The sequence below is a fragment of the Anguilla anguilla genome, chromosome 7 (genome assembly GCF_013347855.1).
Source record: "Anguilla anguilla isolate fAngAng1 chromosome 7, fAngAng1.pri, whole genome shotgun sequence".
Lineage (NCBI taxonomy): Eukaryota > Metazoa > Chordata > Actinopteri > Anguilliformes > Anguillidae > Anguilla > Anguilla anguilla.
This window is the reverse complement of record NC_049207.1, coordinates 14,811,009-14,827,850: the sequence shown is the minus strand read 5'-3', so window position 1 is coordinate 14,827,850 and position 16,842 is coordinate 14,811,009. Positions and strand designations below refer to the sequence as shown.

Below are 16,842 nucleotides of genomic sequence, written 5' to 3'. Positions count from 1 at the left end.
TCACGCGAACAAAAGCAATAATCACTTTGCATGAAATATCTGCTCCACTGAAACATTAACTGAATAAAAGTGATGCAAATGAGTAATGTGGAGGGCTTGGATTGGAACCGAACTGCTAAAGCCTTACGTTGGAGCACCGATCGTGTACCTCTTCATTATATCTGGTTACCTTGGTTACCTTCGGGTTGCCATGTACATCGTTTGAATCTATTTTTGTAAGCCAAAGCCTGGCCCCAACTGCAACACAACAGACCCGAGAACGGAGAGTAACCAATTCCCACTCGTATCCTCGGAACGGGTTTTCTGCGAAAAGTTGCCTTTAGATTGCAGAGATTGAAGTGTCATGCTTGATTTCTCAGGAGAATTAGTACAATGATGTGGCTATGAGTCCTCGGGGCTGTCAGACCAGTTCAAGTGTGAATTGGACTCGGTGATGGTCAATAAGCAGCTCTGTATCCCCCCGGTCAACTTGATATATTCTGCCTGTTATGTGACAGGGTGTTTCAGCCAATCGCTGCGGAGGTACTAATAGATAGCTAGAGCCCTCCGGCTGACGGGCCGTGATTTCATTCTACGCTGATTACTTGATCATCTCAATTGCCTGTTTGGGTTGGCTTGAGTGACAAGGGCATTGCTCTTGTAATGAAATTTAGTTTCAGATGATAAAGAGGTCTGACCTTCAGGTGCCAGACATTTATTTCCCTTATCTGTGCCTAACATGGCCTACACAATTTTAGGTTTTAGTTTTGCATACAGATTTATACAGGTATTGTACTTTCTTATCAGGGCAGATTGACTTCTCTACTGCCTGTACTCAGTCCAAAAAAAAAAAAAGAAAATGAGAAACTGTGGAACATTCTTGTTTTATTGTTTTCCACCATTTGGACGAAGAACATTGTTTACATATTACACCATCTCTGTACAGTAATTCTGTAGCACGTCAATACAGGCTGATTCTGAAGACAACAAAACAACATATTAGTCATTTCCACATAATGCTCAAAACACTGGAAATGTGCAGTATCTGCCATTTTCAATAGAATTGTATCCTTGGTCTCCACAGACAAACACAATTATTCATTGTGAGACGTCAGTAAAAACCTGATTGCTTATGGATTGAAAATTGTGAAGACTGCAAATTATCTTCAATAACACATTCCCATGATTCCCTTGTCCCTGTGGCCAGACATTAAAACACCTCTGTCCAACTGATATTCCACAGAAATGTAAGCAGAGAACACAAGTAAGGCTTTTAAGACAAACTATTTATAGCAAAAGTGACAAGCTGTACAAGGCACAGAAAAAGAACAGCACACACCCAAAGCAGACACACTTATGCACATTTTCACATATTTTATGCCTCTGGGCTATGATCTCAGCATGATTTATAAACTATTGTATCCATATTTTACAGATATGTCTCATTCAGTTTGAACGCTGCCATAGTATGAATACTGATGGCTTTTGTCATCTTTTAGCTCAATTATTACATCAACTAAGGCATTAAAGGTACTACTGTGTATGATAATAACTGTTTACAAAACAATGTTGACTACAGTGTATGTAAATCTATTGAACTCATGAGAAAAACAACACCTTGTCCACCATGCAGGCAACCACTTCTGGCTTTATGTTTGACAGCACAAGAGTTTGTGAAAGACATTCCTGAATTCGGTGTTGAAGGCAGTGTAGATGATGGGGTTAACTGCACTGTTGACGTAGCCGAGCCACGTCACCACGGAGATGAGCGTTGGGCCGATGTCACAGGACGTGCAGAGAACTTTGGTGACATGGACCACAAAGAAAGGTGTCCAGCAGGCCAGGAATACACCTGCACAGGTGCAGAATGGGGTAAGGACAAGTTGACCACAGTCAAAGTATTAAGCAATATTAATATGTAATGTCTCCAGTGAAAGAAAAGAGAGCTGCACATCAATATGCAAAATGTAATATCCATCCATCCATCCATCCATCCATCATCTATACCCAGTTATTCCTGGTGAGGGTCATGGTAGGTGTTGGAGCCTATCCCATCATGCAATATTTAATATCCAGTAATGATATAAAGAATGGTCCATAGATGTGCATGCACCCTCATAGAATGTACTTGTTCCCATAGGATGTAATTGTTCACATGATTAATGTGAACAACCTGACATTTGAATTCACTAATGAACAAAGCCCATTGTCGTACATCCACACTGTATTCTTCATGAATACTGACAGTACCAAGGAGCTTGGGACAAATATAAATGTTGACATACACCCTATCGTCTAGAGCTGTGGGCTTTATTGGGATTAATTGAGCGCAGCTTTTTAAAATTCTGTTCCGAGGATCAAAGACAGCATAAGGATAATGCAGGACAATGAGTCGGCGGTGAGGTAAGACCAGCGGTGTTCACCGTGGAAACCAGCAAAGAGATGAGAAACACACACACACACACACACAAACGCACACAGTTCCAAAGGCTCTCTAATTGTCTGTTTGAACCTCATTAATCTTCTTTGAGAATCATCTTTTCAATGGGGGGGAAATTGAGTTTTTGTAAAATCATATGCGGCCAAAGCTTTTCAATGTTCATAATAGTGTGTTTGTTAAATATTTTTTTTCTTATTTTATATGACAGCGAGATTTAAATTCATGTCGGCATTCCAATTATTTCTTAAAATGACATGCTGATATGGGATGAATGACTTGTTTGCCTCCATTTCACTCTTGTGTGTTCTTATGAGACAATATTCAGTTGCCATTTGAAAAAAAAACTGTGCATCAGATTTGAAATAAAACATCTGATACTCATAACATAACCATAAGGCAATGTCATACACAATGAGAATATTATGTATGTCTTATGGGTACTATGGACATTTTAATTTGGACATAATTGTGTTTGCTGTTTTTACTCGTTATGCATTTACGTATGTGAACTGCAGCAAAAAATTTTTTGCAATTGTATAGCCATAAAGCTCTAGGCAGAGCATATGAGGAGGTTTTCCAAAAGTAATCGTATAACCGAGAGCCAGCAGGGGCGAAACTGGCCAGGAAAGGGTGCTTGAGAGAAGCTTCTGGAACACACAGTTTTACAGCGCTGTGTTGAGCTAGCGGGAGATCCCAGTTGGGGGGAGCTTGTGGGGAGGAGCCTCATGATGAAAAGGAACACTCCAGCAGGAGAGGAGCCCTACTCAAGCAAAGCCATACATACTGTATTAACGTTGTAATGAATCTTTGGGCTTCTTTGCCCAATCTTCTCACAGTCCTTCAGAGCACAGAGCTCCAGCATTTCATAGCAGAGAAAAAACAGGACAGCTTGTTTGCACTTTATGATAAAGTGTTATTTGACACCTTCATCTGTCAACATTGCAAATCTTTCATCCCTGATTGCTTCCACAGCACTCCCTGCCCACACGTTGCTCCTGAGCACAGCAGGAGGGATCAGGCCTTTCTCTGAGCTGTAGCGTCTCTATCTGGGCACCAGCTCGGTAGGTGGGGGGAAAGCCCTGCCTGAGAGCACAGCTTAATTTGTGCTGATGCAAATTCACAGCTTCTGCCTGTGCAGAAGAAACGCGGTTGGTTAATGTCATTTAGCGTAGCACCATTACAGCTGTTGCCTTCCATTACTATCAAATTGGTGCAAACGACTGTGAGAATAGGCCTCATTGTTCCCTAATTGTGCCCTGGTACGAGGATCTTACAGATGATTTCAGTCAGTAAAGGGAACATTTTTTCACCCCCAATGCATAGTGGCCATTTCTTTGTGTGGTGTAATGTAGAGCTCTACTGTTACGGAGCTGCTCACAAAAACAAGGGCCATTTGCACCTGCTCTGCCCACACTGTCTCACACAGACCCCTATACATCTCCCCTTTTCCACCCACTTCCCACTTCACTGCATCAGGGCATCACACTTCCCTCCACCCGCCAAAGCGCTCGACTGCATCGCACCGACTGACTTCACCGAGCCCGCAGTGGAGCTTAACCGCGTCCACACAGCCACGTCACTGCATCCACGCCGCCCACGTCGCCGCATCCGCGCGCACACATCCCCCACCCTCACGTGGCGCACCCACCTACGACGACGGGCAGGACCTTCATGGCCTTGCGCTCGCGGCCGCTCACGCGGCTGCTCTTCCGGTGCGAGCCCCTCTCGGACCCGCGGCACCTCAGCCCGTTCTGCTTGGGGCTGCCCTCGGCGGCCCGCTCGCCGGCCTCGCCGTCCGACGCGCTGTCCATGTGGGCGGTCATCAGGTCGTTCTCGGCGGCGGGAATGGGCGCCCTCTCGGCCGCACCGGGGCTGGGGCTGAGGGCGGGCATCAGGTACTTGACCTTCGACCTCCGGTTGTGCCGCAGGTTCCTCAGGCTGAGGGAGAAGTGGCGCTCGCCCTGGAGCAGGTTGGACCTCCGGCTGGCACTCCACCTCCTCAGGCCGCGGAACATCCAGTAGTACAGCAGCAGCATGACGGGGCAAGGCACGAAGAAGGAGCAGACGGAAGAGTACACCACAAAGTTGTCGTCCTCCAGCTTGCACACGCTGGCGTCCCGGCCGGGGACCCGGTTCAGGCCGAAAATGACGGGGCTAGCCACCACGAAAGACAGGATCCAGGTGGCCGCGATCAAGACAAGCTGCCGCACGCTGAACTGATTCCTGTTGTACTTCAAAGGGACCACCACCGCTATGTACCTTCCAAAAGAGCAAAATACATGTTATTATGTCAGAACTGGCCTCAGAGCGTCGAGTCCCTGTGGGCACAAGGGTTATTTCTGTTGAGTGTGAAATTGTTGTTTTTGTGTATTGACCTGCCATATCTTGAATCTGATACCCTTGAACATCTGAAGGGCTGTGTTGTGTCATAATCTTTATATTTCAGCAACAGAGCGCAACTTGTTGCCACTGTTATCTTAAGGTCACGTCGCACCATGCTCAATCAAGCGGTTGGCATTCCAGAGATTGTTCATGTCTGATGGTTTTATGAAATCGATCACTTTGTCAATAAATCTGAAGTGCAAGCTTCCCTGTGCTAAGACAGATGGTGTGAATCTTATTCAGGAACGAGAAAAGCCTGTTTAAACACCAGGGCCATCAGTCATGCATAGTCATATATTCATTTTCTATGTTAAATTAACTAATCTGTGATATTATACATACAAGAATGATGAATTTGTGTTTTAATGGATCTTTTGAATCTGATAAATGTGTAGTTAATTAATTTAACTAATTCATCTATAAATCAAAAAAGCACCCCTCATTAGCATCCAATCATACTTTGACCTCCTTGTGTTATCCTTTTTTAATTTTTATGTGATGCAGTGACTGAAGTAATTTCACTGATAAAATATAATCTATCACAAAAACTTTGTTGTTATCATATTTTAACATGGCCAGTCCAGGTCACTGTATAGGTGAGCATATACATGGTCACAGGAATTATGTTCAATCTTTAACAAACCTTTCTAATGGAGAAATAGTAAATCCTGCTCAATCTACATTTAATACTAACACATTATTTCAGCCAGCGTTAGCCTGAACACACACTCACAAACATGTGTGCGTGCACACATACACACACGCACACGCATGCACACACACACACACACACACACACACACACGCACACTTACTTTCTCTTAATCTGAATGAATTGCATTTTATTGCTTGTGTAACGTTTACTCATACAGAAATTCTCTTTCAATTGTATGCTAGTGGGCTGTTCAATCGATGCAGTCAATATATAAATATTAAGTCCTTGAATGCTGTTTGTATCCTAGAGGCTAAGGATGCTCTGACATCTGGTACAACTGCTGTAATTAAGCACGGATCATGTAGTGCACTGCTGTACTGCTGATGTACTGAGCGCAGCATAGCCGTTAGCACCTCTCAGCCATCCTCTGGTGCTGAAGGTCAATGTCAGGGTGCGGCCTATGGGACCCCTACAGGTGTTCAACATTTTCCTCCTCAGTATTGTTTATCAAAGTGCATCAGTGCGCAGCTAAATGAGTAGGCTAAAATTATTATGACTGCGTAAATAAAACTAGTGATTCTGCTCTATGAATGAGCCTGGAACATTTTGATCAGTCTTTGTTAAAAGAAAAAGGAAAAAAAAGATCACATTTATTTAATTTGAATGCTATCTTTATCAGACAGTATAATCAAATTTACTGCTATTAACTGCTTACAAAAGAAAGTCGGATTGATCCTTTGCCTGTGGCATTTAACTCATTAACACCATAGAAGAAATTTGGAGATGATATGGGATTCTGCAAAGCCTGTTTTCTGCCAGAGCTACAGAAAACGCACAGAGCTGTTAAAAATGTGGAAAGCCACAAGACACATAAATAACATGAAGAGATTGTGCAAATTCGACACCCACTGCCGTACTTGGTTAACAATCCTGAAACAACATCCTACGTACAAAGCTTGCGTACTTTGATGTAACAGACACACTAAAAGTAGCTTGAAAATGTTTTCATGTTCATCTTGTTTGGCTTATATTTCACACTTCAAAATAATTGGCAAGTGCATGGCTGTTTAAAAAAAAAAATGTTTTTGTCTGTTCATTGTACTCTAATCCCTGGGGCTTCATGAAACGAACAAAAAAAATGGCCAGAACTACCATGCTATACCAGTATTCCATTTCACTATTGTTCTGGATTGAATTCTTTGATTGTTTCAGCTTGGAAAGGACTGACATCTCATTGTAGTCCCACCCATTATGGGGTTGATGAAACCTTACTCTCTCATAACAACTGTCTCTTCTAGTATTTTTTTATCAGAGCATTTGCAGAAATATGGTATTTATTATGTTTCAAAACCAATATTTCACAGATCACCAAGACTCAGAAATATGGCATTTATTATGTTTCAAAACCAAAATTTCAGAGATCACCAAAACTCACACAATGTAGTCCCTCTGACTATTTCATGCGGGGTGCACACTTCCTTGTATATCACATGTAGACGTCGCAGTCGTAACCAAAAGTGCGGTTTCAGCTCTTACCTGTCGACGCTGATGGCACATAGGTTAAGAATGGAAGCGGTACACAGCATCACATCCATGGTCATCAGGGCATCACAGATGTACGTGTTCAGAGTCCAAATGCCACCCAGAAACTCAACACAAGCACAAGCACAAATTCCAATAAATGCATGATCATGAAATGCAAACACAAAACTAAGTAAAGTGCCTGTCAAGCTCACACCAGATGAGCCAAGGGCAAATAAAATTTGTTAGCACAATGAAAATCCGGATTTTACGCGTACTCAGACTTCATTAAAAATTATGAATCTGAAGACATTTTGTTCACAGCACTTCTTGTAGTATTCTCAATTAGCCTTGTAAGCTGTACATCAAGAGACATCAAGGAGCAGGCTTACCTCTGAGTAAACATACAGGGGAAGGACCAGCACAGCTAGGAGGAGGTCGGCCACTGCCAGGCTGACAATGAAGTAGTTGGTGGCGGTTTTCAGGGACCTTTCTGTGAGCACACTCAGACACACCAGGACATTCCCCAGGATAATGATCAGGATAAGTGGGACTCCCAAGGCCAGGGCCAGAAAATTGTAGTGGACGTGAACCTTCTCAAGTGAATCACTGGGAGTCACATTGATCATGATGGTGATCCCAAAGTACTGTCCTGCCTGAGGTGTGGAATCAGGATCTGAACTTCAAGAGCTTCAGGGGTCTCCTCTGTATTGCACAGACAACATCAGCGATGTCCCCCACTTGCAGAAAGTGTCAGCAGTGTCCCCATGGGCAACCAAATGATGCAACCCATTGAAACGCAAAGGGGAATCTGAACGACAACCTCTGCGATGATCTGCGCTGTATATCCTCATTTTGGACTACTATTTTCAAGCGTGATGTTACATTGTTCTTGGAGGAGCAGAGCATTTCGGGTTGTGTAGGGACGATGTCTTCCAATGTTGTTTAGCTTTAAGTCTATTTTTCCATCTCATGAAAATGAACGTTCTGACCTTTGAAACACCCTGTGAGAGTGAGGCCAGGTAACCAGTGGAGCAATGTGGGTGCATTGGTCATCTCTGCTTTCCTGGTAAAAGCCGACACACTGATTTTTATGATGAAGCTTCACTCAAGGCCTTTCCCAGGACATCACAGTCAGACGCCAACACCTATTATGAGAGGGGGACAGGTTATTCACTCTGCATCTCAGATATTAAATTATCTTGCGCTGCTAAACATCTCTGGAGAAAATGAACAAAACCCTGACTGAAACGTGACAGCCTGTAAGAGGGGATACACAGGCAGTTCTGAAGGACTCCAAGTCTCAGCTTCAGTATCTGTAACATCCAGCAATTTGGCTCGACTACCTCTACATTCCAGAAATGTAGCACAGGGGAGCTGTTCTGAAAGGCATTCTGGGTTTTTTTTTCAGGGTGCCTGTCTCAGCGAGCGGCTGCTCTGGGGTCTGAACATCACGTGAAACAGCTGCACTCTAATGGAGCAACAAGTGAGTGTTACCATGACATCAATCCAGTTTCGCACAAACGGAACACTACACAATTGCATCTCATTACATTAGAGCTATACTATTCATATGATAGACAGGGCTTGGAGAGTTTTACATGTACTTAATAATATATTAGGTTATTTTAAGTAGTAGTATGATAACGCGCAGAGCTTCTCTTTATCATATTTGTTGGACAACATAAACGGTTTCAGTGCAGATTTCAAACCAGAAAGTGGTTCTGAAGTATATTTCATTTATGTGGATATGGAATAAATAATTTATCCTCTAATAATGTCAATTCAGTACGATTAAAATACTCATCTTAAGCTTTCATGCAATTAATTTTGTTGCCCTTTCGTGACCATTTGCAACCACTATTGTGAAGATGATTGGGTAATTTACATTTATGTTTTATACATTTCCATTGTTAAGAATGTCACAGGTTATGATTGTACATGACAAGCACGAGGCCTCTGCTCGTAAATTAGCAAATTAAACAGTCATAACAAAGTTCCATATTTGCATAAAACCGCAGAAGCAGCAAGCTTAGAATATGAAAACATTCCGCTCATTTCATGTGAGTCATTCAAGGTAGACTAAATACTTCAAATATTAAAGTTCATGATATATGAAGTGTACTAGAAATATCTAATAATTAATAGCGATATGAATATTTTGTGTACGGCAAAGCAGGGATTGGTGTGAGCTAGGCGGGATGCCGTAAACAGAAAACAAGTCTGTGAAGGGGCACCAACCTTGCGCCTATCCCAGGGGCTAGGGAGGTGCATGCCTTCGAGATGAGAGGATGTCAGTTGTCATTTCATGTAACAAACATTGTCTTTGTTCTCCCCATCTTTTGGACTATTGTTCTGCTGACTACGAAGCTTGTAGATTAAATGCCAAACCCAGAAGTAGATTGCTGTTATCTAAGATTTATCATTAAAAATGCATAAATAAATGTACCCATGCTTTTAAAATGGCTGACAGAATGAATGCCAGATTTGGGTTTGGACATTGTTTTTTTCATGTGGGCAAGTTACAGTGTTTACTTCAGAGACATAGCAGAGTTGCCAAGTTTGGTGAGCTGGCTGTATTTTTTTCTAGATTTGGCTCTGTACTCTGCAGTTTTAGATATGTATTCAAACAATTCTACAACAAATATCCTTTGTATGCAATGACTGCTTGAAGTGTGTGACCCATTGGTGCTCTGCCAGGCCTGTACTGCAGCCACCTTCAGGTCCAGCTTGTTTCAGGGGCTTGTTGCTTTAAGTTTTCTCTTCAAAATGAAGCTCATGTTTAATTGGATTCAGATCAGATTAATGACTTGGCCAGTAAAAACTTTTTGGCTTTGAATAACTCCTTTGTTGTTTTACTTGGGCATGTGAACATTTAATGCTTGAATATGTATTAACTGAAAAGCAGTCGAATTTATCATTAGATGGCTTCCATATAATTAAACACATTTCCTAATTAATTTGCCTGTCAAAATTTTATACACACTAGCTTAAGACTTCTGATGGTGCTTGTTGCAGGGCTGTGTGCCTGCAGCGAGCTACCATTGCATGACAGTGCTGCCTTTTTTTCACTACAAACCCCTCTCCTTTGTCTCTCCTAATAGCCCTTCTCCACAACCTTCTTTGGTGTTCGTCTGCAGGGAGCGAATATAAAGACAAATAGGATTGTTTCCTCTTGGAGATGGAGCAGCGAGGAACAGTTTTCTTTCTTTTTTTCTTTTGCTTCTGAACCACAGATTTTCTGAATGCCATTTTCCTTGCAGAACTAAGACACCAGAAGAAAGTGCTGTATAGGTATGGGGCATGCCCCGCCCGGCCGTAACTTGGTAGATGATATACAAACCATCCCAAAGGAGCAAAATGGCTCTATAAAACGTCTGTCTGGGAATCTATTGTTGCTGTGTGTACGCATTGTGTTTCTCCTTACTGAAGCCAGTGCTTCTGCAAAACAAGATTCATCAACCATTTGTCTGCAAATTACAATCTGTGGGTGTTTTTCAGAAGGCAATTGTTAACGAAAAGTCCTTACAATAATTTGGTTGCAAGGCCAATGAAAAGCATCACAGTCACAGCTGTCATGGAATAGATTTCTGAATTAAAGAAGACCATTAACACAATGTCCTCCTGCCCAACAATGCATTTACTCCACTGTGAAAAATGTTGACCATCTGACCAGCATCTTGACCAGTAATGATAAATCTTTTTCGTTATGACAACAGAACAGATGCTTATGGCATGATGACAGTAACCTTGGAACATGTTCTGACTGCTCCATTCATGATGTTACTCCACACTGAAAACATTGAGTGGCCTGACAGACTTGTACTTTACCAACAGTTCTGACGTCTGGTTTTCACATTATTTGTACAGGTCCGGTTTGTGGTACAGACCAGATAACATAATTCCCCCCACAACCCCTGTGCCCACCTGCCATATGTTGCCTATGTGTGCGTGTGTGTGTGCATGGTGTCACGGCAACAGAATATTGTCAATCTGCACAGTCATAAGCTACCCCCCCCCCCCCTTTTTTTGGACTGTGGTGTTCCTGATTTGCCTTAATAATGAATTTGAATTCACCTTTGTTTCAAGGAGGTGAGGTGTCCAGATAGTGTTCTATCTGGACACCACACCTTTATAATTATATATACTGCATCCTGCAGTATATATAATTATAAACACCCATCAAACTGTGATTCTGTAATGTTCTACAAACAAAAATGGTTTAATTTATGATTTATTTGACAGTAAGTAGTATGCAGGCCATAACCCATGAATTATAATGGCATTGTTTTGGTTGACCGGTATGTTTGAAGTGGCTGAAGTCGATTGACAGACAGCACTGATTATGCAATGGACAGTAAACTGTGCATCGATAAGATGCTTCTTTTATATTCACTGTTTCACTAGAGGAAACATGGCATATGTGAACGTCTTTTGTGGTCACATGTAGAGACAGTGATATATCTATCCCAGGCTACTAATTTGTTAGCTAATTATGTTGTAAAAACAGGTCTAAGTGTGGCCACCTGGAACATTAACGTGAAGCATGTTCTGACCTTTAAGCTAATCAGTGTTTGCTTTCAACATTTCCACTGCCAGTATTGGCAATGTTGTGCGCACAAATCACGAGCACCGCCGAAGGTTCACATTAAGACTTTGTTATTGTAATACTGATTTGCAGATTATCATGATTATGATTATGGAAGCAACAGGAGTAACTTCGCACGAGGTAAATGTGTATTTATCAAGCAGATTTCCTCTGAATGTGTGAATGTCCCTGCTGGTCTATCAGTGCTGGGTCTTTATCCGTCTCAGCAGTCAGTGTGTGATTACCAGTTTCCGCCATCACCTGCACTTGTGACCTGGATTTTCTTGCCTGTTGCTCTGTGACTGTCCTTTGCTCAATTCACTGCGTATGCACTATTCAGTTGTGCATGACAAAATTTTAATAAGATCATTATTTTTGCTTGAGTAGACATACTGTTACATAATCTTTAATCCTTGAATAATTAAACATTTATACCAAAATTCCTTTTTAAATTCCTGTACCAAAAACATTTTGGAATGGTCTAGACAATGAAGGTCACCCACTTCATCAATGTGTAATATACTTCTGTGTATACGGTACTGCCACAAATTATGGAAACACTGCTTACAGAAGAAGCTTTGTACCTTTAAAACTTTTATCAGTGCCCTTTGTTTCCCATAGCCATTTTCAGCTGTATTCAAAGCAGTTATATTCTTGACCAGTTTTCTTCTTCTTTTTATAATGTCTATCTAATGACATTCATGAGTAAAGTATACATAGTTTTCTTTGCATGAATGTTATTATTTTATGTAGAAAAATACTGGACAAACAAGTGCACTTTTAAGCTGATTATAAAATTTCCAACAGTAAGATACATTAGGCTGCTCAATTATGTTGGTATGAACTAATACATATAGGGTAGGAATGTGTAACGATTATTGCCTGTTTAACAAATGCAAATTATTCCTTCATTTTTGTTTTATGTTGATATTACATATATAACATATTGTATCTAATATGCCAAAAATTGGGATTGTTGCTAAATACTGCTTTAATTGTCAAACTCTGTTTATAAATCCAGTGTTTCCATAATTTATACCAGTAATGTAACTACACAATCATGAGATTAAATCAGAGACAATTTCACCCTTTTAAGATTTGGAAACCATAGCAACAAAGCAAAAAATTTACTAACAAGGCACCATTTGACGGAATTAGTTTTTTATGCAATAAGCTTTCATGCTGGTTCTAATTTGACAGCACACAGTGAGAAATAGTGCAAAGAATACAGTTAAATAATACTTTACTGCAGCAATAAATATAAACCACTGATTGCCTGGGTGGCAAGGTATAGCTATTTACATTTTATATTCCAAATGTACAGTGCTGTTTGATACATGGCTACATCATGACATCAGATATTTTAGCCATATGAGGAAAAGGGCTTCCCTATACAACACGAGTCACCACATACATTAACCAAAAACATATGCGTACAGTGAAATATGATAAATAGCAGCATATGGTGAAGAGGATAGAGGTCAGACAGAAATACAGGTAAGTGAGCATACAGGTGATGGTGATGTCCATTATTTTCCCCATCAGATGATCCTCACAGAATATTTAAGCGAGATTGCCATTTGTTCCAGACAAAGCATTGTTTTTCTTAGGTCGTTAATTTAACCAAACATGCTTTTCATTTAGAGCTATTTCTGGGAGAGAAAATGGGAGGCAGGGCACCGTGTAGCTCATCAATTGCACAAGCAAATTATGAGGCCAGATTGGTTCAACAATGTTGCCGAGGCATATTGATTGACAGCAGGCCTTCATTGTTTCATGACAGAAAAAATAGCTTTCGTTTTTCTGTGATAGACCTTTTCAACATTAAAGCACAAATCTACAACCATATTTATATCCACCTACAAAACAGCAGATAAAATTAACTGTCAATCTTTTTATGCCTGAGGCAAATTTGACTTTAAATGTATTACTTAAATTATGGAGAATTAAGAGCACAGTCTATATTGAGCTGTGGTCGGAAACTGTAAATTGTTGTGAAATTACATGTCTGCACTGCGATGTATGGGCTGTGCTGAGTGTAGTGTCAAAGACGTGGTGGTTGCTAAGGGTGTAGGAAAACTTATTTTAGTTTTGGGATTTGTTATACCATAGATTTTCTTGTTCCTCTTGGGTCTCTGGTTGAACAGATGATTTGTTACCTTCAGTTGCCACACCACAGTTGCTGCATAATAATCAGCTATTGTTCACCTCCAATGTCGTTAATAGAACTTCAAAAAAGGGGGCTTACCACCAGAAGGGTTGGTGGAGATATAGAATTCATATTTAGATGAAGGCATCTCAAATTAGTCAGACAATTTGTGGAAAGTCAGGGACAAGTAACTGCATATAGTTCCATGAACAGTGGTAGAAAAATTACATTTCCAAAGGGCACGCTGTCAAATTGATGACTTTGGCTACTTTGGTGTTTATGAATGCAGGCTGCATGCTTGCAGACAATTAGTAAAGCATTTAATTTTACTAAATCATTTCTATTTATGCAGATAACAAGAGGTTTATTTGTTCTGAATGCATTCAGAAAGACACTTCTATGCAACCAGCAGATAATTCAATTAATCAAATACAAGCATTGACAATGTAATTTAATTTGTGCAACTAATCAGCCGCTTACAAAGCAGACACCAAAGGTCATAATATCACAAATAAACAAGTTGCAAAAACAAGACATTCAGCTGAATGCATGTTGTCCTGAACTTTGAATCAAATATATGAAGACTTATGTTGTCAGTGTCACTTTTAAGGTTGTAACATGTTGGAATAAATAAGCAATGGAAAAGAAATTTCAAAAATTACAGAAATACTTTCAAGCTGCTTTTAAGAGAAAAACACCAAGTTGCTGCAGAGCAAGAGCAGTAATATAGCCTCATAACCACCCCCAGAGGAACACTCAAGCCATAATCAGAACAGCCATCAGAACCTCCCTTAACATGTCATCAGAAAACTCCACAAAACGACTGAAGAATCTCCCTCAGATCAACATCAGAACCACACTCAGGGCAACTGTAGCATCTGCCTCCAAATATCATCCAGATAATCTTCAAGACCACGGCAGAACAGTCTTCAGAACTGCCTTAACCCCACAGGGTGAGGAATAAAGCTTGTGAAATTCCAATGAAAGAATTGTTTGGTGAGAAATAACAGAACAAAATAAAATTGGTTTGAAAACTAAGTGCATTAATATTTTAAATTTAAGGTGCCATGCATTTTTAAATACACTCTTATTATCTATCAATTATTTTTAAGAAATAAAAGTTAATTTTTTCATCATCCCCAAATTTATGTATTTATCCTTGTGTAATTTATTTAAAACAGTGAAATCCAATGTAGATATTGCCATATTGTTATTTTTATGTAATACTTAACTGTTTTACCGCTTCCTTTCATCTAGCTGAGTTTGGCTACTGCGCAATTCTGTTTTTATGATTTATTCTTTAAAGAGCATTGCCTGCTCTGTAAATTCTAAGTAAAATTATAATCCCCTCCATCTACCATTACAGCTAAAATTTCTAATACAATTACTTTTAATTAAGTTATTAAGTTCAATTTAAAAACAAAATAATATACTTACTATATTCATCAAGACTTTAATTTCTGAGGCACATCTGATCCTTAGATCCACGAAAAATTATCCCAGTTCCCAAAAAATCAAGTGGAAGTCTGTTTTCTGTTTCCATATCTTACAGTCTCACTCTGTTGTGTGAAATTGTCCATCACTGTTCAGTCCTATGTTCCACTACATTATTTCTCAGGTTGTGAAAGTTTCAGAGATTTTTTTTCCAGGTTGTTTCTGCAGCAGATGTCCATGAGCAGTGGCATATAAGAGCTTAGTCTGGTCCTCATGTATATAATTTCCAACCGAACAACTCTGCCTACATCATCTTCTCACTAAAAGACGAAGACAGCAAGAACACCCTTCCATGTGAATACTCTCTCTCTCTCTCTGTCTCTCTCTCTCTCTCTGAATGGTAAGCACTATCACTCGCACTATTACTCCTGACGGCTGTAGCCACAGGGATTGGCGGTGCCTTTGTATTCTGCTCTTAAAGCGACAGCACCCTCCCTCCAGCTGAGGTCTCCCTCCTTCGCTTTGCTCTGTGACAGATCTCAGATCAGCACTGGGACTGTGTGAAGAGAAAAACGGTGCACAGCATGTAAGCTGCTACAGGTCTCAGATCAGCCTTGAGCAGATAGAACCATGTATATCAGGTTTTTGCGTATTTGATGTCTCCTGCCCTAATAAGGATGCATGCTGTTCTGTGGCAACCACACAGACAGTGTTAGTGTCTGGAGACAGTGCAGTGAAAACCAGCTATACATCCCAAATCGCAGCCCTCCCTAAATGTTACCTCTTGACAAATCTGTGACCCAGATCTATGCACATATACTTTCATCAGAGCAATGTTTGAGTCTCTTGTTATTAGCATGGCCACCAACATTTGAATTTGACTGAACAAAAGCAAGTGATGGAAAAGTTCTCTGGTTTTAAATATCATATCTGGATCCCATTAGCAGGTAAAGCAATTTGAGGATGTTGCATTTTGATGGGCAAGGTGACCAGAACAACAAGCCCTGGGTCAGTCAAACGGTTGTGTGACACCTGTGCCTGAGATTCATGTAGCTGGCTGATCGACAGCCAGGCCAAATCAGACAAACAGATTTTAGTAGTTCTGGAGAGGCTCTGCGTTCACGAGAGCTGAATCACTGCATGAGCTCCTCACGTGGTCACTGAAAGCGACTGCAGTGATTCAGTGAGTCCGACTGTGTGCATGACATCATTCATTTGGATCTGAGCGACAGGTGATCATATTGTCAGCTTGAAAGGAATGCAGGGTAAACTTGAGTCTTTATTTTGGTGCTGTACTGGAATTTTATCATTCTGCTCTTAACCTATATTTCTCCTCCGATTTGACCTGCTTCTGAATGGAATGCTAAAGAGGTTTTTTATTTTCTTATTTAACAGGAAACAAGTTTAAAAGCATCAAGTTTAAGTGCTGTTAAAAATGTACACTAAAATGAAAATTACCTTGGACACAAGTAAACTGTCACATCTATTTCGCAGTGGGTTTCCTGTCTTGCAATAAGGAAAAAGAAAAACAGTTGAAATGGCAAGTTGTTTTGTGTAGGAAAGAAATGAGAAAAGAGACAAGATGTGAGTGGTAGATTGCAGGGTACTAACAAATATATATATATATATATATATATGTAGGGATGCATCCAGGGAACGTTAGTGGGTAGCAGTCAGAATTTAGTTTTTTAGGG

General features: G+C 40.5%; 1 protein-coding gene across 1 annotated transcript; it reads right to left on the bottom strand.

Moving 5' to 3' along the window:
* Positions 1-844: 844 nt before the first annotated feature.
* On the bottom strand, positions 845-15,800 carry drd4-rs (dopamine receptor D4 related sequence). The gene is made up of 5 exons (XM_035424770.1): positions 15,152-15,800; positions 7,370-8,125; positions 6,993-7,105; positions 4,068-4,678; positions 845-1,831 (listed from the first exon to the last, which is right to left on the bottom strand). Exons 2-5 carry the CDS (start codon positions 7,604-7,606, stop codon positions 1,629-1,631), a joined length of 1,164 nt encoding a protein of 387 aa, XP_035280661.1. The 5' UTR covers positions 7,607-8,125; positions 15,152-15,800; the 3' UTR covers positions 845-1,628.
* Positions 15,801-16,842: the final 1,042 nt, after the last annotated feature.

Excerpts from the sequence above, each read along its gene's own strand:
- drd4-rs (XM_035424770.1), bottom strand. The coding sequence starts at position 7,606 with ATGATCAATGTGACTCCCAGTGATTCACTTGAGAAGGTTCACGTCCAC. Across the intron at positions 7,106-7,369 it reads CCCTGTATGTTTACTCAGAG|TTTCTGGGTGGCATTTGGAC; the intron begins GTAAGCCTGCTC and ends GCTTGTGTTGAG. Across the intron at positions 1,832-4,067 it reads GGTCCTGCCCGTCGTCGTAG|GTGTATTCCTGGCCTGCTGG; the intron begins GTGGGTGCGCCA and ends GCACCTGTGCAG.